The 21,363-nt window shown below is 45.9% G+C and overlaps 2 protein-coding genes across 15 annotated transcripts in view; one reads left to right on the top strand and one right to left on the bottom strand.

The window, feature by feature from the left end:
• The window catches only part of QTGAL (queuosine-tRNA galactosyltransferase), a 357,741-nt gene extending 349,031 nt beyond the window's left edge, over positions 1–8,710 (top strand). For 8 of the 13 annotated variants that reach the window (XM_075903524.2, XM_089771977.1, XM_075903526.2 and 5 more), the window contains one exon: positions 7,974–8,710. In XM_075903524.2, the coding sequence (XP_075759639.2) occupies positions 7,974–8,249 (276 nt within the window). In that variant the 3' untranslated portion in view covers positions 8,250–8,710. Of the gene's footprint in view, positions 1–3,271; positions 3,361–7,973 lie in introns of those variants that run through there. The other 5 variants (XM_089771985.1, XM_089771980.1, XM_075903525.2 and 2 more) reach the window with 3 other exon arrangements.
• TBCD (tubulin folding cofactor D) overlaps positions 7,048–21,363 on the bottom strand; it is a 265,482-nt gene continuing 251,166 nt past the window's right edge. For both annotated transcript variants that reach the window (XM_075903520.2, XM_075903521.2), the window contains exons 38-40: positions 18,195–18,304; positions 12,343–12,427; positions 7,048–8,098 (exon numbers count right to left, since the gene is read on the bottom strand). In XM_075903520.2, the coding sequence (XP_075759635.2) occupies positions 8,084–8,098; positions 12,343–12,427; positions 18,195–18,304 (210 nt within the window). In that variant the 3' untranslated portion in view covers positions 7,048–8,083. The remainder of the gene's footprint in view (positions 8,099–12,342; positions 12,428–18,194; positions 18,305–21,363) is intronic.

Below are 21,363 nucleotides of genomic sequence, written 5' to 3'. Positions count from 1 at the left end.
TGTCCCGACTTGGAAGCAGTGAAGAGCAGAGGTCAGAACTTGGCTATATGTTGTTACCAGAAGATTCACCTGGTGGTGCTCAGGCCCTCAACTCAATTAGCTTTTAGTTTTTTGAAAATAAAATGAAAATGTACATGTGTCATTTAATAATTGCTCTGGGATGGGATGAGGGGTCAGGATGCAGGCTGCCCTGGGGAGAGAAGACTTACACCAGCCCTCTCTCACCACAGCAGCTTGGGGCCAAGTGAGAAGTGCCTCTCCATGGCACTTCTGCAGCTCCAGTGGGCACAGCCAGAGAGGGGTGCATATTCCCCGGCTGGGGCTGCCCCGTGCGCCCCAGGCAAAGTGAGGGATGCAGCAAACTTACCCCCTGATGGAGAACCAATGTCTCTGTATCAATGGGGGGGACTTTACCTCAGGGTACCTGGGGGGTGGGATTCTCAGAGCTGAGGCAGTCCCAAGAGGAGAGGCGCCCCCAAGCAGCCCCGTTCACCTGCCTGGTGTTTGTGTCTCTTTTCCGTGTGGTTTTATGAGAGGCTGTCCCATTCCAGGCACATTCCATTTTCCTGGCACAACCAAGCCCTGACCTTGCTCTCAGGCATGATAAGAGGAAGCTGCCTAGCAACTTTGCTGGGTTTAGCGCTTACCGTTTAGGAGGCGTTCTTGAGCAGACACAGACAAACTCTCTCAAATATATAATAGATGTAGAGTTCTCCATTAACTCGAGTGGGGAGTCTTGAGGGTTCTGGGCCCTAGTTTTGCAATTCATTTGAGACCAAAAACCTGTCAGTGGTCTCAGCTACCACAGATTGCAACAGGTGAAGAGGATGCTCGGCAAATGAACCAGGGCCCCGAAGCTACTTGTAAGCAAGAGAGTGTTTTGTGAGATGGGGCACAGGTTGACATGGGGACTGTCTTGCCTCCTGAGTGGGAGTAGAGGTGCTGTGGCAGTGACCGGATACTAGGGGAAGATGGCCTGAGAGTTAACTGTATCCTGTGCCTGGCCCTTACCTGGGTGTGCAAGGCGGAAGAGGGCACAGCCCTCTTGTGCCCTTCATGCCAGGGACAGGCACAGCGGCAGGTAGTTGGGGAGAGGGTCACTGCAAGGGACTGGGCGATGGAGAGGGCACACTGTCACAACACCCCACTTCAGACAGTCTCTGGCAAGGGTCTTATCTTTCCAACGGCTTTGAGTGATTGGGCATTGTTTTGCAAAGCAGCGACTTCCTTGAAAAGTCTTCTTATGTCTGAATTCTGCAGATTCTGTGTTTAGTGTCTTTGTAGAAATAGCCCCATTTCACTTTAGTTCACACTTCCAGCTGGGTGTGGTACGTCTGTACTGCCTCGCCAAAATGCTTTCATGTTGCTGTGTCCAGCTGCCACGTTCTGCCCCAGAGCTAGCAGAGTTTGGGCAGCAAGTGGCATAGAACCAACTTAAGCAATTTATACAAAGCACTGAATAAAATACCTTGGACGCGTTGGGGGTGAAAGGTGCTATGTAAATTACGTTGTAGTTACCACTGTCACTCTCTGGCACAGTAATTACCCGAGGTCAGTCAATACACTGGGGCTTGTGGTTACTGTCTTGCTGAAACTGTGCAGCAGCAGCAGCATTCTTAACATTTTGTGCCATACGGACTAAAGTGGAAGAACTGAAAAAGGTAATTAGAGCCATATGGGTGGGAGGCACAGTTCACGGGGTGGGTTTGGGGGCTGAAGCAACATGCCTGCAGATGTTTCCTTTCATCTGTCAGTTCAAGCAGGAGAAAGAATGAAGAGCTGTTCTTTAAAAAGGCATAAGCACAAACCTGACCCTCTAAGAAGTGGAGGAACATCATTTTACTGATGCTCACAGCAGCCAACATTTATTTCCCCAAAGGAGCAATGATCCAGGTTGCAGACATGACATTAGCACCACTTCTGTTAGCATTGTCACATCCCAGGGGCTAAAGCATTAAGACAGTTCACTGCTTGAATGGGAGACCTCCCGGGACTACTCAGATGCTATGAGAAGGATTCTGTTGATGGCACTCTCCCCTTGATTATATAGGACGCTGGAGGTACCCTCAGCTGGGGGAGAAATACAAGTTGGAGTTTATGGTCCGTAAAGATCCCATAGCAGTTTATTTCATCAGATTTTGACAAGGACGGTTGAGCATTCTGCTTCCCAGAATCCTTCCTGCTGGTTCAGTGCTGCATGGTAGGCTTCCTATGCAATTTCATAGTGGTGTGAAAGCTCTTAATGCAGCTGCTGGGTTCCACTCAAAGGGAGGCTGCAGGAATCCTCGCTTGTCCCTCACCTGTTATAGGATATTGTCACGATTAATGAATAATTTCTGAAGCGCTTAAAGAATTGTGAAATTAAAGACTATGGGCAGGTGAAGTAGCACATCAGAAACGCAGAGGTTGGCAAGTTTATCTAATGACTCTGTGTCACTACCTCGCAGTATTGTGCGTACAACAAAACCCAGAGCTCCTGTCCAGAAGTAAAAAGGCTTTGAAGGACACACCTGTACCTCTGGTTAATATGCCAGTTGCTTGATGAAGGTATATTTCATCAGACAAGCACATCAGGGTGTAAAATCCACAATTCCCACTGCTTTGTTAAACAGCCTCCTTGTTCCAGTCCCTTCAGATGCTTGTAATTAAAAAACCAAGAGCACTCACACTTAGTCCTCCACAGAGCTGGTTGTGGTACAAACCTTTTACTTTGCTTAGCAGTTACAGTAAGCTGGTAAGCTGTTTGCAGCCATCTGAACTGGTGACCGTACTCCCCCCTTCCCCGGGCTAGCTTGGAAAAGGTCTTGCACATGCCGCTTTCACCCCACAAGTTAAGGATGAAAAGAGTCTCAAAGCTGCCAATATTTCTTTCTGGCGCTACAAGGTTTTTGTTTCCACAGGTTGATGTGGGGGCAGGGGAGGTGGCTTGATGGGGTTGCTCCAGAACATGACCAGTTAGGGAAGGAAAGAACAAAACAGAGTTTGAACTCAGATATAAGTAAACGTCTTTAAAGCTTTCTGTTTTCTTGAAATAAGACGTCTAAGCTTATGAATTTGGAAACTAGTGCAATAATTTTAGAGGGTAGGTTGGGGTGGGGAATGGATGTGGGGAGCCATAGGGGCAAAAGTGCACGAACAGAGTCTCGACTCTTTTTTTTAATAGATATTTTTATAACAGCAACTGGGCTTTTCTTCCAGTGGTCTATAAATCCTAAATGAGTGATGAAATAGGGTTCAGCCAAATGAGCTAATGCGGTCTCTCATCCCATAGGATCTGACAGGTGGAGCCTTTGAAGAAAACTTGAACACACTAGACTTGAAAGAGGGGATAGATTATCATCATTTCAACTGAACACTGAGGTACAGCAGTGAAATTGGTGCTTTATGTATCCTGGGTGATGTGTATGTTTAAAAAGAAAACCTGCATTCAGAGGTTAGGTTTTGTAGTTAGCAATTTAAATGTCACCCAGTGTCTCTCTTCTGATCATGTAGTCTTTTCTAAAGGCAGGATACCTTTGATAGCTATATTTACCAGATGGTAATATGGCACAGTACAGGCTTAGCAATCTAATATAGTATTCTGAAATGTAACTTTTTTTGTGTGCTAATTTTAAGTGTACAAAATGTGTTACTGCTGCTTATATTCTTGGTGGAAATAGCTCATCCAATACTCTCCATTAGATTACAAAGCAAGCTGCTACCATAAGGAACCCTTAAAGCCACATCAGACAATGTACACATCGGTTTAAACATTCTCAACAATGAGAGTGTTTAGAGACCTTGATGACTCAGGTTCTGTCAAGAGTGGACGGGGGCCCCAAGCCATTCCCTGGAATTGGTTAATCTGCTGCTACTGACAGCAGCAGCTGGTGTTTCCTGAGGTGACATTTTTGCATTACTGCTTTGTATCTATGTGAGCTTCTAGTGGTAAGGGATTAAAGAGTCCCTAAATTATGGCATCCTTGTGATTCAGTGGATATAGAAGCCAGATGCTAATATATATAGATGCTCAGAGCTTTTACTCAGCTCCTATTGTGTATACTTCAAAAATAAGCCCATTTTTACTAACATGGAAGCAACATTTTTCTTGCACTAGGGACCTCAAATTATATCTTTTACTCAAGAAGGAATTAAACCTCCAGGCAGCTTCTGCTTTATACAATCCCGCCGATGAAATATGCCAGTTAGTGGTTTAGTAGATGTGAATGAACACAATGAAGAGGTAACTTACCTTAACTAGTGATTCTGGGGGCCCAGCTTGACACATTAGATAGGTCTGAATCGAATTGCATAGCATTTTATACAATTTGGACACCGCTAATGTTTTTTAAGTAGGTCACCTAATTACTTTAGAAAAAGTAATTACATTACTAATTAATCTTTACTCTGGCTTAGTAGCAGGTATTTTGGTTGCTAGTTGCCCTAATTGTTTAACTAAACTACTGTTTAACAATTGTCTTAGTTATGGTTGTTCCCTTATCAGTATCTACCTTTCTTGTTCCATTGGTGATTGACACCCTGAGAATGGCATAATACTGAGGGGCCATACAGTATCCGCTGTCCATATGACTTTTTTCTTTGTCTATATGGCACTCGGCTGGACAGGAAGGAAGGTTGCACACTTGAATGTTAGGGGTCTCGTGAAATGGCTCACAGCAGCCAGAGCCACTTAGGCTGTATGTTATCCCATCAATATACTCAAATTGAATATAAAAATATACCAAGTTCAGACTCTAAAGACTTCCAGCAAGTGCTGTCTTGCTGGTTAATTAAACTGTGCTGCTGCCTTTGCTTCCTGGACCAGCTGTGCAGAATTCAATTATAAAGTCTGTGTGGAGAAGAGTGCCTCCCACCTCCCGAACTTCTGGTTAATAATGGCTCCTTTCAGAAAAGAGGCCTGTAACTATGAGCCTGCCTCTCTCTTTCCTGGCTACTGCCATGTGGACCCTGTTTGAATTGATTAATCACGTGCATCACTTCACTCTTGTTCTCAGGATCCCAACCCAGTTTCAATGTTTATAATTCCCTGTGCAGATTAACAATACTGAGATCACCATTCCACGGCCCTCCCCCGTGGCTGGCTATGTTCGGTGCTTCTGGCTTCGGCTTATGCCTGCCAGTTCCAAGCTGAGGAAAAGATTATTGTTTATCCTTTGCCGCTCAGAATGCGGTATGGAAAAGTGGCTGCAGCTTTCTTTCTACAGAAAAAGGTGTTCTGGGCCTCTCAGACAAGGGGATTGGTAACTAACTGCATCGCCTTTAACCCCCACAGCCCAGATTTTCAAGAGAAGGTGATCCCTTAACTAGAATTTTGCATTGTCAGTTTCTCAGAGAGATGAAATGGCTCAATTTCCATACTCAGACACACAGGTGCCTGTCACTCAGAGCGGTTGGTCCAGTCAACTTCTGAGGGAAGTGGTCTGTGCCCCTAACTCCTCCAAGGTGCCAAGTCTAAACATTCGAGTAATCTTTTGGGGTTTTTTTTGATGTAACTATATTTTGACATGTCTGTAGAGCTGTACTACTGTCCATCTTAATTTTTCATACATTTTACATGAACAAGTTCACCCTGTTGGGCAAGTGGGGCTCCTGCCTTTCTGGCTGGATTTGGCCCAGTGCTGTTTTTGCCCCAGGCAAGGAACACATATTGCCATGTGAGCAATACTGGTCTGAAATGACTCGACATCTGCACCCTTAACCAGTGGAAACAGAGATGTGGGGGGTAGGACCAGACTATGTCTGCAACAGCAGTTTCCAAACTTTCTGAGCTAACCCCACCCTCCCCCAACCCAGTCAGAAAGAGGCTAATCAAGGGATGGAGGTTGTCTGCAAGCTAATGCCCAAGCTGCCTGGCAATGTCGCTCAGCCCCTGGAACATTCATCTGGAGTTATGCCCCTCCCCCCCGTTTGAAAACCTCTGTTCTCCAGAGCTACATGGCTACCTTCTAGGAGTGGCACTTGAGGGATGAGCCTTTCGTGAAGACAGGTCCTCCAGAGTAGTGGGCCACTCCACTGACGTGTGTACATACTTCACATCTAGCCCTAAATCATTTTGGCCCAAATTTGAACAAAAGCTGTTTTCTGGGCTTATTCAGTTGTGCAAAAACCAAACCAACAAGCGTTTGGAAATTTCTCCTTCCCTTCTGCATTAGGAACAGAACAATTCAATACACTTGTCACAAGTCAGTCACATAATGAGCTTATCTTATGAATCTAGAAAAAGAATTAAATGGGTTTATACAGCAAAATAAAAGCCTGTGAGATCTTTCTGTTCCTCCTCCTACTCCTGAGTTCAGATAAGTTTAAAAAAAATCAGTGTCCATACCCTCTCTATTGGAGCAGAGCATGCTGCAAGTCTGTACTGTAAAGTGGAATAAAAGCTTTGCTTAAAGCAAGCAAGTTTAGAGCTGTTATGTTCTCATAATTCACACATCAAAAACTGGCCAGGTTCTTGGATGTACAAGCACATATGTGGGTGTTTATGTTAATTGGACAACTTCTTGTCACAACAAACAGGGATTAATTGTGAATATCAGAGGAGATGTGGTTTTGAATAGCTGTTCAAAGTGAATAATAAATGTGGTTATTCTACTTGCTAACCATGTCATTTATGGCAACTCTGAATTGGCATAATCTATATATGAATGAGAGTTTGTGCATCTGTCAGAGTCCATCCATCTGCAAGTCTGTTTGTTCAACAACTACTAAACAGTAAGAGCTAGGACCACTAAACGTGGTACACAGCGTCCTAACAAAGCAAGGTCAGGTGTTGGTTGTGTCTGGACAATGGGAAGTGCCTGGATTGGGACTGTTTTCCGTAACATAGAAAGGGAGGGGGCTGATAGCTATCCAGTAGTGTGACCACTGGGGGCAGTGAGCACAGGGGACAGCTATCCTCAGAGTGACCTCTGGGCCACTACACCAGCAAGAGAGTGGCCTGCTGGGGACAAGGCTTGACTTTGTTGGCCACCAGACCAGCTAAGTGGCCTCCCTACCCCAACCTGTGCCAGACTGTGGGGAGGGAGGGTAGAAATACAGTCATTTACATAAGACACGTACATTTTCCTTTTATTTTCCAAGCAAACCCAGAGACCCATTACTTAAAGACCTGAGCTACATGCTATTCCACTATAAATTGTTGTAACATACACAATGGGGGTGGAGTTTACTACATATAAAAAGACTTATTAGCTATAGTATCCTGTTAAGTCTCAATGTAGCCTGCAGTCACTGATCTATTTTAGAGGCCCATGGAGCTGCTGAGAGGAGCTGATAATGGATGACTGGTTTTTAAAAAGGTCTAGCAGTAAGGGCAGTGACGGAAGCACTGACCTGTCACCTCTGATTCCTCAGCTACAAAAGTGGGGTTCTGCTTGATGTCTCGAACTCAAGCTCCTAGCACAAAGTCACTATTCAGTTACACTATTCAGCAGTGTCTGTGTAGTTTAGGCTTTGACCTTACCAAAATGAAGACTGTCTGCTTTTGCTTGCAGACTATAAGTCGGCTGATGGCAATAAAAGAACAGGTTATTGAGAGAGGTTTTACCTGCAGGTAACGAGGAAAGATTTTAATTACCATTAAGTATTGCCACTATGAAAAAGGTCTCTTCCACTCCAAATTGTTACATCATCATCTTAAGCATGTGTGTCTTGACCCATAAACATTAGCTACAACTATAAATATATGCAATACACAAGTACAAGTTCTAAGATTTTAGAAGAGAAACATTAATTCAGCTTTACTGATGGAATGCAAAACACTGGCATTCAAAAGCAGCTCAATTATGACAAAGCTCTTGAGGACAAACTGCCATCTTGTGGCTATCGATGACAAATTTAAGAATTGAAAGTAGATATTTGTTGCCTTCTTTATGTGGTAGTCAGATACTGATAAACATTCAGCTTTTCCAGTGAGATATCTGTGCGATGCTTTTACTCTTCATGTTAATTTTGTTAATCGTTGTATTTTGTAGCTCAACCTAAGATTCCAGTGCATCAAGATACTGCAACAGAGATCACTTCCTCCTTCATGGACACTAGGGCCCGAGCGCTTCAGTTTTCAAAGCAACAAACACCAACTGCTTTACTGTGCTGCTCTCTACAGACAGGAAACAAACAAAAAACTCATGAAATTCCTTTTAGGGGGGTTACTCAACTACAGGCAGTCCCCGGGTTACGTACAAGATAGGGACTGTAGGTTTGTTCTTAAGTTGAATTTGTATGTAAATCGGAACTGGTACATATTGTAGGGGAAACTCTAGCCAAACATTTCTCCAGAGCTCAGTTTTATTCTCCCACACCTCACTTCCCTCAGTCCTTTATTCTCAAGCTGAGGTGTCTGCTGAGAAAAGCCGCTCCGCATCTCCTTGGTCTGCTGGGGGGGGGGGGCGGCACTAGCTTCGCATCTCCCTGGTCTGCTGGGGGGAAGCAGCTAGTGCGGGGTTGCCTCACCCCGTTTGTAAGTAGGGATCCGATGTAAGTCGGATCCATGTAACCCGGGGACTGCCTGTACTTTCAATCCAAGTAATAACTGTATTCATGTCATCAACCAAGCAAACGGAAGGATATTACGTTTGAAAAGTGAATCACATTTTAAAAGATGGTAAATATCTGCTAGATTTTCTTTTAAACAGATGAAATATTTTAAATGTTGGTTCAAGTGACATGTTTTTCAGAAAGAATAAAGTTCAAGGGGTTTGTAAAATGAAAAGATTCCGATGTTATGCCTAGCTTTGTCTAAGTTTGTGCTCTACTTTTATGAAGTGAGCTCTCAAAGGTTGAGTGTGCAGCGTATTTTCTCATATACCTTCTGAAAAACCTTTGTCTCACTGAATCTAACTGCCGTGAAACTCCTCCACTAATAATGCTCAGTAGGTTGCAGATGGGACTGTCATTAGTTAAAACTAGCAGAAATAAGAATAGCTTTGCAGTTTACTTGAAAACTTTTTTTGGTCTAACAAGTGTTCAGAAATGTTTTAATTAGCATTGCTAGAAAACTTAAGTAGGAAGAAATAGTAAAGCACCAAATTGTGCCCTTAACCTTATTGACTTTGATGGGATACAAAGATATCAAAGAAAAGATTCCTAGGACAGTATTTGCAATTTTCCTCAAACACACATTTAGGTGCATCATAATATCTTGTTTATATCAAAGGGGAAGATTCATTTTTCTTTCCAATTTTTCATCTGAGTCTCCAAGAGTTTAAGAATAAAACTCACCTGGCCTCTCCAGACAAAATTTCTTATCAATTAAGCATTTCAAAATTTAAAGTGTATACAATAATCACAAGGAGGTCGTAGGCCAAGTCTAGGCCATCCTCTAAGGTTGTGATTCTCAACTAGGAGTACTCAGGTCTTCAAGCAGGTACCTCAATTCATCTGGATATTTGCTTAGTTTTATAACAGGCTACATCAAGACTGGGGTGTGGACCACAGACAACTAAGCAGCAAAAAAAAGAGGCTCCAGCCTCATGGGACTGGAGGCACCATTACAGCCAGGGGCAGATTAACTCCTCTGGGGTCCTGAGGCTGATAGATTTTGTGGAGTACCCCATGCCTCTACAGCAGGGCCAAAAAATGAGGGGTTGTATGTGTGGGAGGAGGGAGCAGGTTGGGAGTGCAGGGTCTGGGCGGGAAGTAGGGTGCAGGAACACGCTGGGCGTGGGGGTGAAGGGTCTGGGTGGAAGGGTGCAGGGGTGGGTGGAAGGTGTGGGGGCTGGAAGGGAGGGACCGAGGAAGGAACAGTGCTGGAGGGGCAGGGGATGGGGATGCCTACCTGTAGAGTGCCCAGGCAATGTTCCCTCTAATCTTTTCTATCCATGTGCAGATCTTTATGCGCATTGAGGCCTGTGCAATTGTGCGCCATCAGTGGCAATAGAAAACCTAGCTTTGGTCGCTCTGCCAATCGGGTGGGTAGCGTTTGAATCTCTGCGTGGCTGCACCAGTGCACACCTTCCAGGCCAATGGGAGTGATGCGTAAGAGAACTTCCCCTGCCAGGTGTTTGCGGAACCTCCTCTTACAAATCTCCAAGGATGATTCCACAACCCCCCTCGGCAATTTATTCCAGTGCTTGACCAGCCTGACATTTGGGAACTTCTTCCTAATGTCCAACCTACTCCTCCCTTGCTGCAGTTTAAGCCCATTGCTTCTTGTCCTGTCCTCAGAGATAAAGGAGAATAATTTTTCTCCCTCCTCCTTGTAACAGCCTTTGCAGGTACTTGGAAGCTGCTCTCGTCCCCTCCGTGTCTCGCTTTTCCAGACTCAACAAACCGAGTTATTTCAATCTTCCCTCACAGGTCCTGCTACACAGCTCCTGACTACTCTGGCTTAACCAGGAGATCTTGAATGATCCAAAAATCAAAAAGGAGCCTGAAAAAAGTGCACACTAGGTCAAGTTACAAAGGACAACTATAAACAACACAAGTATATAGGGGCAAAATTAGAAAGGGCGAAGGCACAAAATGAGCTCAGTCTAGCTAGAGACAGGAACAGATTCTGTAAATTTATTAGACGCACAAGGAAGACTAAGGAGGGGGCAGACATGAAATCCATTGTCTTTCTTTATTTTGCTGCTTTCCCCCTACCATTTCTTAGAAACACAATCACTTTCACCCAACCTGCCTTCCACATTCAAATTCTTCACTAGTTTTTCCCTATTGGTTAAAAATCAAATTTATAGCAGTCTCCCCCCAATAGCTTTCTCCACCCTCTGAAATAAAAATAAATTCCAAGAACTTGTTGGATAATTTGTGCCCTACTGTGTTATTTTCCCAAGAGATGCCTGAATAGTTTGAAGTCCTCCAGCACTACCAAGTCCTGTGCTTTGGATGCTTTTGTTAGTTGTTTAAATAAACCCTCATCCACCTATTTTTCCTGGGTAGGTGGTCTGTAATTGACCCCTACCATAACCTCACCCTTGGTTTTTTCCCCCTTTTGTTCTTACCAGAGATTCTCAACAAGTATTTCCATCACAACCTCAGTCCTAGTGTATACAGTGTATAGTATATACAGTGACTATATACTATGCACTGAAACGAAAATAAAATATGTATATTCCAATTGTTTATTTTACAATTATATGGCAAAAATTAGAAAGTCGGTAATTTTTCAGTAATATCATGCTGTGAAAACTTTGTAAACAAGAAGTTTTTAAATATGCAAGACAAATCAGATTATCAAAAGGGGTATATTAGCCTGGAAAGATTGAGAGCAACTACTCTAAGACATCTAGATAAGCAAGGACATCTGGTTTCCAAGGACTGTCATTGCAATACCAAAATGACAGAATTTTGTCTCAAGTCTCACACAGGCAAAAAATGAGAACTTGCAAATCTTGAACAGGCTAGTGATCTGTAATGAGATGCAGCAGACAGCTCGTGTAGGAAATCCTACCTACTGGGAAAATGGAGTGGAGAACTCCAAGTGTATTTAATATTTGCCATTGGTTCTATTTCGCCTGCTTATCCTGCTAGTCAGCATCTTCTGGCCCTCCATTTGATATATCTGGAGGAAAAGAACCTCTCTAGAGCTTCTTTAGCATAGATTACTGTGACCATGCAGAGTTCTCCTTCTATGAAGGACGAGCTATAGTCAAAACTGTGCTGCCTATCTGCAAATTTGGTCCATCATGTATATATTAAACTAATAATATAATATATGGAGATATACCATCTCATAGAGCTGGAAGGGACCTTAAGAGGTCATTGAGTCCAGGCCTCTGCCCTCACAGCAGGACCAAGTACCATCCCTGACATATTTGCCCCAGATCCCTAAATGGCCCCTTCAAGGATTGAACTCACAACCCTGGGTTTAAGCAGGCCAACCGCTGAGCTATCTATCCCTCCCCTAAGCAAGGACATTCTTTCCTACTGTTGCAAGATGTCACTTCTCAGAGGTGCTTTATTTATTATTAGGTTTTAGATTACAACTTTGCTGAATCTTTCAAGACCTTTTTGTCCTACATGCAAAATCAATTTATAGGAAGTCACATGTGTCATGGAATTTTAGTTTTGCTATTAAATTTGAACAGGAAATTCTTACCATTCTTTCCCTCAAAACAGAGACATCTGTGCTACATTATTTCATGATTGCATTGTCTCAGTAATTTGAGTTTTATACCAGAAGTCTGGAATGTTTTCTAGGAATGGGATTGGAGGGTTTTATAAAAACATATAGACAGACAATTCCATATATTCTATACTTAAGTCTTAGGTTTATAGCACAACCACATGGGTCTTAGATTTCTAGATGTCATTAACAAGTTCAGGATAGTTACTGAAACAACTGATGGTTTTAATTTAGTTTCTGCAGGAAAGTTCTACAGCACAAACCCTATACTCTACCTTGGATACCAGTTGCGGCTTCGGCACTTTCATGAGGTCACAGAGAAAGTTGCGCTTCTCTCTCACTAGTGGTAATTCAGCATCCCTGCAAGGAAAGAGAAGAGAATTCCTTTTAATGTTAATGTTTTCAATCCAACCACAAGGAAAACAACTTTTGTAACTGAAGTTGATTAAATGTGCAAGAGTCAATGAAAAGAACTGCTTGTACAGTTTGGCAACACTGTTTAACTGTATCCTTTCAAAGTACAGTGAAATATATTTACTCTTAAAACATTCTAATCTCACTGGTACAAAAGAAATATAAAATTTTTACTCCGTGTTAAACCAGAGGACTCAACAATTATGCGATGTGTAGAAATGTCATTTCAAGATGATGTCATCCATGAGTTACTAATGAACATTTCTGATCTCTGGTTAATACTTACTTCTCTTTTCAACTGCTTTAGATTTTTGCATTCCTGAACTGTAACACTTTGCCATACAACAAACCTTTATTTCAGCATTGGATTTGAAGTTCATTCTTGTTCTTTTTCTTGCTCTAGATAAAGCAGTTCTTTGCCCCAGAAGGAGAGTAGAGCAGGAGCAGGAGTTTATAATAAATTTCAATTGAGACAGAGTGTGATGATCTATCTAGGTCAGGGTGAGCAATCATTTTTTTATCGGGGGCTACTCCGAGACTTTGGTAAATGGTCAAGGGCTGCACTCTTCTCTGATATTAATGGAGGAAGTGCAGGATCTTGGATAGATGTTGGTGTAGAAGGGGAGTAAGAGAGGGAGGGAGTTTGGGTGACGGAGGATGCTGTGACCTGGGACAGAGGATTGGGATGCAGCAAGGAGTGCAGGATCCAGAAAAGGGTATGGGTGCAGGAGAGGGTTCTGACAAGGAGGAAGGTGTAGGAAGCAGTGCAGGGATCTGAAGGGGTTGTGAGCAGGGGCAGGAAGAAAGGGGTGCACAGGGCTTATTTGGGACATGGAGTAAGAGGGGGTTGTGACCAGGGGCAGGGATGAAGGGGCACTGGGTTGTGACCTGGACAAGGGTGCTGGAGTGGGTGCAGAGACATTGGGCTGTAACCTAGGGTAGGGAGGTGGGGGAAAGGAAAGAGGAGGCAGAATTCACTAAAATGGGAGAGTTTGGAAATGTTTAAGTCATGAACACATCCAGGGGTGGCAGGTTTGTATAATATTTGGTGGTGCCCAGAATGGGTCTAGTCCCCCACCCCCACCCCGCCCTGTAAGCCGATATATATTTTATTAAATAATGTAAAAATGAACCCTTTTTTCCTGGGTTATCCACACAAACACCATAGTAGCATAAGCATGGAACAAACCCATTGTGGATTCCATTGTGCATCAAATATATTCTATTCTGTTGCACCTGTTGTGATGAAGTGGGAATGTTTTTAATGTTTTCTCTGATGGACACATGACCAGAAGTAAAGTCCCCTCTCTAAGGACTTTTCCCACCATCCTTCTACCAATAGGGATTAGTTTGGCCCCCACCAAACCCCCCTCATGCAAGTATCCTGCAATTGCCATTAACCCAACGTGTGTGACATTAACTCGGGGGTGGAGAGGCTGGGGGAAGGGTTCCCTCCAAGAGTTTCCTCCCATGAGCAGAATGGATTTTGTGTTGTGCACCAGTACTGAGCTCATGTGGCTTGTTTGGATGTGCCACTGTGGCACCCAAGTTATTAATAAATATAAACCTCTACCTTTTCCTTCTGCTGCCATGTCTCCTCTCCTTGCTCCATCAGCTCCCCTGGTGCCTGCTGCCCCGCAACTCCTCACCCTCCTCTGCTGTCCTGATTCCTGCCCTTCTCACTGCCCTCAGCCCTCCTGAGACCTGCCCCCCTCCACCAGCCCTTCTCTCCCCCCTGTGCCCACTTCTCCAGTAGCCCCACTCTGATCATATGAGCTACCCCTCCTCATCCCCTCTCCTAAAAACTTCCTCTACACACCTGCCCTGCCTCTCTCCTCTGGTGCTGGTCCCTCCTCTGCAGGTGTCTGCCCTTCTGCTTCACCCCAGAATCCCCTGGCATCTGCACCTTCCCTTACCCCTGCACCCTCCTGGTGTCTCCCCCTTCGCTTACTGCCCCTGCCCCCTTTGCCCTCATGCCCCTGTGCTCTCACACATGACTTGCTCCATCCCCGCCTTCCTCATGCCCACCCCTTCTTTCAAGCCTTCTCCCAGCACCACCCCCTCCCCCTTCTAGCCCCCAATGCCCTTACCCTCTCCTCTCCCAGCATCATCCTGTCCCCTCCTCCCACTGACACCTCCCCTCCTGCCCTTTTCCTCATTGTCTGCACTTGGCTGCCTGGCATTTGTCTCTCCTCTACCCTGCCCCTTGGTACCTTCCCCTTTCTTCCCCCTCCCTCTTTCCCTCCGCACAAGCCCCTTCCTCTCCCACCCCTTCCGCCTATTTTTCCCCCACCCCTCCCCACCCCACCTTCTTCCTTCCAGTTTGCAGCGCTGGATTCTGTGATCGGGCCCAAGCTGCTTCCAGGACAACAGACCACTTGCCAGGCCTGGAGCTGGGCCACGCGGTTTTAAAGTCCCGGGCCGTGACATCACGCCACGCCCGGGCATCTCCCCTCTCAGCTGTTGCGCGGCGTTTCAGCACACTGCGCATACGCTCCCTCCGCCCCACAGTGCCCCCCGCCGGAGTATTTAAAGTGTGGGGCTGCAGCGCCCCGTCATAATCCCCCTCCTCCTCCAGCAGCCACCAGGCACGCCAGGGGGCGGACGCGCCGGAGGGGGTGGGGGGAAGGGAGGGCAGCAGGTGGGGACTGGGGCCTGCTCCAGGCAGGGCCGGGGGAGAGACCCAGGTCCAAATATTGGTGGAGCAGGGCCCTCGACTCTAAATATTCATGGAGCATGGGCACCACGAGCCCATAGAACTCGCCGCCTACGAACACACCTGTTGCTATAATACAATTATCTGAATATTTCTTGTTGCATTCACAGAACTAAGAAAATTGTTAAAAAAAAAATCAAATGCTAGTCAATGAACTAATTCATCTTTGAAGCAGTGAGACCTTTAGCAGTGGTTCCCAAGCGTTTATATTCTGTGGACCAGCAAACCCATTCACAATCTTGGTGGAACAGTAACATTTTATTTGCATAATGAATATGCGAATAAAATGTTACCAGTCCACCAAAAGCCCCAGCCCCCAGAACCACCATGAACAGCTGGCTTCAGCTCCACCAGCCCCCTGCTACTTACATCCCACCACCACTAGACTCCCCAGTGCCAGCCTCCTGTTTCCAGAGCCCCACTGCACCCAACCCCTCCCCTGTACATCCCTGTACCAGCCCTCAGTGCCAGCCCCCCGAAATCCTCAGTGCCTGCCCCATCCCCTCACCTAGCACTGCTGCTGTCTCCCAGCCACCAACTCAGCACTACTTGGGTCACAGCTGCTCTGGGGGTCAGGGCTGGGTACATCCTGCCCTGCCTCTCAACCAGTGTCGGGCAGGAGTGGGGTCTCCTCTCACACACAGAAGAGCGATTCACTATCTTCCCTATCATTAATGTGAATGGCGACTAAAGAGGCTGGATGCTAAAAAGTTAACTCATTTCTATATGATAGTTTCACAGGAAAGTCCTTTACCCAGAACGAGAGTCTGCATTTCTCAAAAGCAGACTGGAACGAACCAGCGATTCCCCTGCCTGGCACTGGTTGGCTGATGAAGTGAGACAAGGAGTAGGAGAGTGGTTTTGGCTTGCAGGTGGGGTTCCTTCAAAGAGCAACATGTGGCATTTCCTGCAGATAAGTGTCAGTGTTTTCCGGACACACAATGTAACACTGCACCCCAATGAAATCAATCACTTAGTTTTCTCTATTCGTTGCACACACCAGGTATCAACTGGACAACCCACAATTCAGCAGCCCAAGGGCCGGGCACAGAAAGCTGGGACAGGAGAAGGAGGCTGCTTGAAGTGACTCACACGGGGACTTGGGCAGGAAGTAGCAGGTGCCAGAGCATTGGGGCGGTCACTCAGGATTAATGGCTCGGCGTTTGTGCAACTGCGGCCCCTGGCGGTGGTGCTGCGTGAGAGAATCACGCCATGTCCTGGGCTGCTCCCACCAGCCCATGCAAACTCCAGAGCCAGGGGTTCCTGGGGCTCCCCTACTGGCCAGACGGGGAGGCCCCTGTCACAGTGAGACTGGGCCACGGCGGGGGGGGGGGTTGCACTGGGTGGGGGGGGCAGGTGGGAGCCGCACTCACCCCGACTGGGCTGATGCTGCACTAGCACCACCCATGAGACCTCTCCCCGAGCCACTCCATGGGAAGGGCCTTGCCGGGCTCCACGCAGCCCTCACACCATGCAGCGAACAGCTCTTCTGCGTCCAGGAGGAAACCCCGCCCCTGCCTGGCACTGGTTGGCTGAGAGGCAGGGCAGGACACACCTCTCCCAACAGCCATGGCAAGAGCGCAGGTTGTGGGCAGTGTGCCCTAGCCCCCAAAGAAGCCATGGCCCGGCAGCCAGAAGTTCGCAGACTGGCACTGGTCCGTGGTCCGGCCGCTGCTTTAAAACACCCTCTATTAGTCTGGAGAGCCAGAGCCTTTATCTTTCCTAACAATTTACATTTCAGGCTCATTTTTACATGCAACACTAAATAAAGCTGTGGGAAAATGAACATTTCGGTATAAATATAAAAAGCAATTCTTACAGCACTCTGCTTTCCTAGAGCCACATGTTTCTCTCTCATTTTATGTTGGTTGAGAGGCTGCGAGAAGTCCCCTTTTTCATCACTAGGTGAATGTCAGGTGAAGGACACCACCTCTACTGACCCTTTACTACCTTTGGGTCCGTGATAGCCCACTGCACCTGACATGGACAAGATAATGTTGCCGCTACACCAGCAGAGCATTTGATACAAGTGTTCTAAAAGAGCAAGAGAAATGACTCAAAAGGCTGACAAGTAATTGTGGTCCAGTCAACTGTATTAATTCACGATTGCAAGTGGAGCCTTTTTTCCAGAAGAGGTTTGATGGCAAAGGCCACGGAAGGTAGTTTAAATGGTATTATAAATGCACAAGGTGAACATTCCACTGGGAAACGCCAGACTGTTTTATTTCAAAATATTTGTTAGAAGGAAGTTTCAACATTTCTGAAATGGATTTCACAGGAAAACATGAGAACAGGTTGGACCTCCCTCAGGACCTACATGGTCCCAAATCAAGGAGTTTTCTGGACCAGGGAAGGTCAAGGTCCCTCCCATCTATAGCCCTCAGTCCCACTTCTGGATGCCAGCTCTAGCCCCTGGGCTTCACTCCTGGACCTGGCCGGGACTGCACTCCTCACTGTCAGCCCGGGCTGCACTCTCGGCCGCTGGGCCCTCTGCCACCAGCCTGAGCTGCACTTCTGACTCTGGCCACCTCCACTCTGAGCTGGGCTCTCCTGTCCTGCCAGAGTATGGATGTTGCTGGACCAGCGAGTACTGGATTTTAGAGTTTCTTCCCAATACGACACACTTCAGCGCTCTGCCCACACACCGTCCTCTCTCAGAGCACTGTAAATGCTCCTAAATGCCAAGAACATTTGTCTGCAATTGAGGTTTGTCAATTTGCACAATCTAGTTCTAGTGTCTCAGAGACAAACTTCCAGAATGTTGTCCCCTTTTTATCACCAGTATGTGATATACAATAGATAAGCTTTCAGGCAGAAAGATTCCTTTCAGCAAAACCTTTTTGGGCCTAAAAAGCTCGCATAAAATAATAAGTGGATTTTATAAAGATATCATGTCATTTACGATTCTTTCCCACTTTTTCTAATGAACAAATAGATATGAGAATTATGAAAACAGGCCTTATTTTTAAAAATTTCTCTGACAATGGTGTCACTTACCAACTGGTGTCACTAAGTACTGTCATGACCTCGTCCAGAATATCAGGATCGACAATGTCACTGTAGGTTATCAACATTTCATACACTTGACTGGCTGCTGTTTTCCTTATCTAGCAAGAAACATAATTTTTAGTTGCTGAAAACAGTGAAATGATCCTGACTGCTACATACGAGCTGTGTGTTGTTTTTTGCAGTGTCTATTCACAGTAGAATGGGCTGTTAATGTTCAGAATGCAGATTTGGGACTGATATTCCCAAGTCTGCCAGAGCAATGCTGTGGAAAATGGGGGAAGTAATTTCACCTCCCTGCTGCAGTTTGCACGTGTATAAAATGGATATTATAGCAATTCTTCCATTAGCTCAAAGAAGTATTGAGAGTGCAATGTTTATTAAAAGTGTGATGCTTCTCAAATGAAAGGAGCAATGGAAATATGAAAGTATGCATCACTAATTCAGAGATAGCTGTTCGGTGACTTAACGTCCAACTTTGATATTTGGAGTTCCTCAAATAGAAGATGCTAAAGAATTGCAATGTGCTTTACAAATAGAACCCTCACAATAAATCTATGAGGCAGTGAATTACATCCTTGATTTTACAGACTGGGATGCCAAGACAAAGAGAAATGAGTCATACAGGCATTTCTTGGTAGAATTTCAGCAAAGTAATTTTCTTGATCAGTAACGAAAATGTCTCCACAATATTTCCTGTGGTTTCCCCAATTATAACATACAATTCTAGGTGTTATATTCTATAGATACATGCTCCAGTATTCATGGAAGAATGTATTGTGTTCTCCTCTAGCATGTTCAACAACAATATTGGTCACTACTGTACAGACATGTACTTTGCTTTTAGTGTGCCAAAAAAGGTGCACATCATTATTTGCCTACTATTCTGTGGTGGTATATAATTAGTTGTAGACAAATTAGCCAAATTTAAATACACAGCAAACAGCACAGTCAGACAATACATTTTTAGATAATCTAACTGCTCAGGAACCATAAACCCCTTATTTTCTACTACAGAAGACAGGGAAGCTCCTAGCTCCATCCAGTATTTATTCAACACACACTGCCTCGCTTCATTGGTGAAATCCAAGCATTCATCAAGGCACCTAGAGATCCCTGTAACTCCTAGCCCCCGATCTACTGATATGCTTAAGGTCCAAGTGACTCTCTTTATTCCAGTGACGTTCCTCATCTTTCTACTTGGACACTCTCAAGGCAGAGAGCAAAAACATAACATGAAAACTCAAAAATTACAGAAGGATGCAATTTAAAAGAAAAGAACGGTTACATACCTGTAACTGTTGTTCTTCGAGATGTGTTGCTCATGTCCATTCGAATTAGGTGTGCGCACCGCGTCTTCCGGAGCATTTTCCCAAGCAGTACCCGTAGCGTCGGCAGGTCGCCCCCTGGAGTGGCGCCGCTATAGAGGAGCATAAGTACCCCTGCTGGCGCTCCCCCTCCTCAGTTCCTTCTTGCCAGACACTCCGACAAAGGGGAGATAGGGCGGGAATGGAATGGACATGAGCAACACATCTCGAAGAACAACAGTTACAGGTAAGTAACCGTTCTTTTCTTCATCGAGTGGTTGCTCATGTCCATTCGAATTAGGTGACTTCCAAGCCAACCCCATTCCAAGGAGGAGGGGTCAAAGCACTCAGAAAGAGAAGTCCACGAAAGTTGAACAGCCCAACAAATTTATTCAACTAAGCAAACACAGAAAAACTATAGAAAAGTGCAATGTGGTACAGATAAAACAAACATATTTACAATACAGAGCTGAGGACGGCAGATCCCAAGCCTGCATCCTCCCTAGCCTGCTGTGCCAGCGCGCAGTGCGCCGTAAAGATATGGAGTGACAACCACGAGGCCGCACTGCAGATTTCAGTAACTGGAACCTGTGCCCCAAAAGCCACAGAGGACACCTGCACCCTGGTGGAATGTGCTGTAACCCGGGGCGGGACCTTCCAGGCCAAGGCATAACACTCCCTGATACACCCTGCGACCCAATTAGACAATCTCTGTGTCGATATGGGGAGCCCTTTCATTCGGTCAGTGACAGCAATAAACAATTGAGTGGATTTACGAAAGGGGTTAGTCCTATCAATATAAAAAGCTAGCGCACATCTAGCATCCAGGGAATGGAGCACTTGCTCCTTAGGGGAGGCGTGGGGCTTTGGAAAGAAAACCGGGAGGTAAATTTCTTGAGACAAATGGAATGGTGACACTACTTAGGGGAGAAAAGCCGGATGAGGACAGAGCCTCACGTTATTGTCTGAGAACACTAAGTAAGGCGGGTTTACAGTTAATGCCCTCAGCTCGGAGACCCTGCAAGCTGACATAATGGCCACAATGAACGCAGCCTTCATAGAGAGGTGCTTCAAAGAACACATGGGCCAGCGGCTCAAAGGGGGGGGCGACACAAGTCTAGACAACACGAGGTTAAGGTCCCAAACGGGGAAAGGGAGGGTCTAACCGAGGCGTACAACTTGTCCAAACCCTTAAGGAACCTTTTGACCACATGGTCAGAAAACAGAGAGACTCCTGCCGAACCAACATGGAAGGCAGAGAGAGATGCCACACGGACTTTGATAGAAGGGGTAGAGAGGCCACCGGACCTAATCTCAAAAAGGTAGTCCAGAATGGACGGGACGGGTGAGCTCCCCTTCTGGACGCCCAAGAGGAGAACCGCTGCCACTTGGCTGCGCATGATTGCCTGGCAGATGGTTTCCTACTACTTGGGAGCACCATCTGTACCTCCTGGGAACATTCCCTTTCCGGTTGGGTCAGCCACGGATAAACCAGGCTGTCAGGTGGAGAGAGCTGAGATTTGGGTGAACCATGAGGCCCCCGTCCCAAGGCTGGGTCAGGAGATCCCAAACAGGCGTGAGCTTTATAGGCTCCTCGCTGAGCATATCCACCAGGATAGGGAACCAGAACTGCCTGGGTCACCAAGGGGCTATCAGGATGACTGTGGACCTGAAGGTCTTGACTCTGGTCAGAACCCTGGGAATTAGGGGAAACAGAGGGAAAGCACAGAGGATGCCTCCTGGCCATGGCATGGTCATGGCATCCCCTCTGGAGTGTTCCCCCAGCCCAACAGGGAGCAGTAACTCTGGCACTTGGTGTTGCGTGCCGAGGCAAACAGGTCTAGTAGGGGACA

The sequence above is a fragment of the Pelodiscus sinensis genome, chromosome 20 (genome assembly GCF_052426305.1).
Source record: "Pelodiscus sinensis isolate ZL-2025 chromosome 20, ASM5242630v1, whole genome shotgun sequence".
NCBI classification, from domain to species: Eukaryota; Metazoa; Chordata; order Testudines; family Trionychidae; genus Pelodiscus; species Pelodiscus sinensis.
The sequence above is the reverse complement of the archived record's forward strand: the minus strand, read 5'-3'. Positions and strand labels throughout refer to the sequence as shown.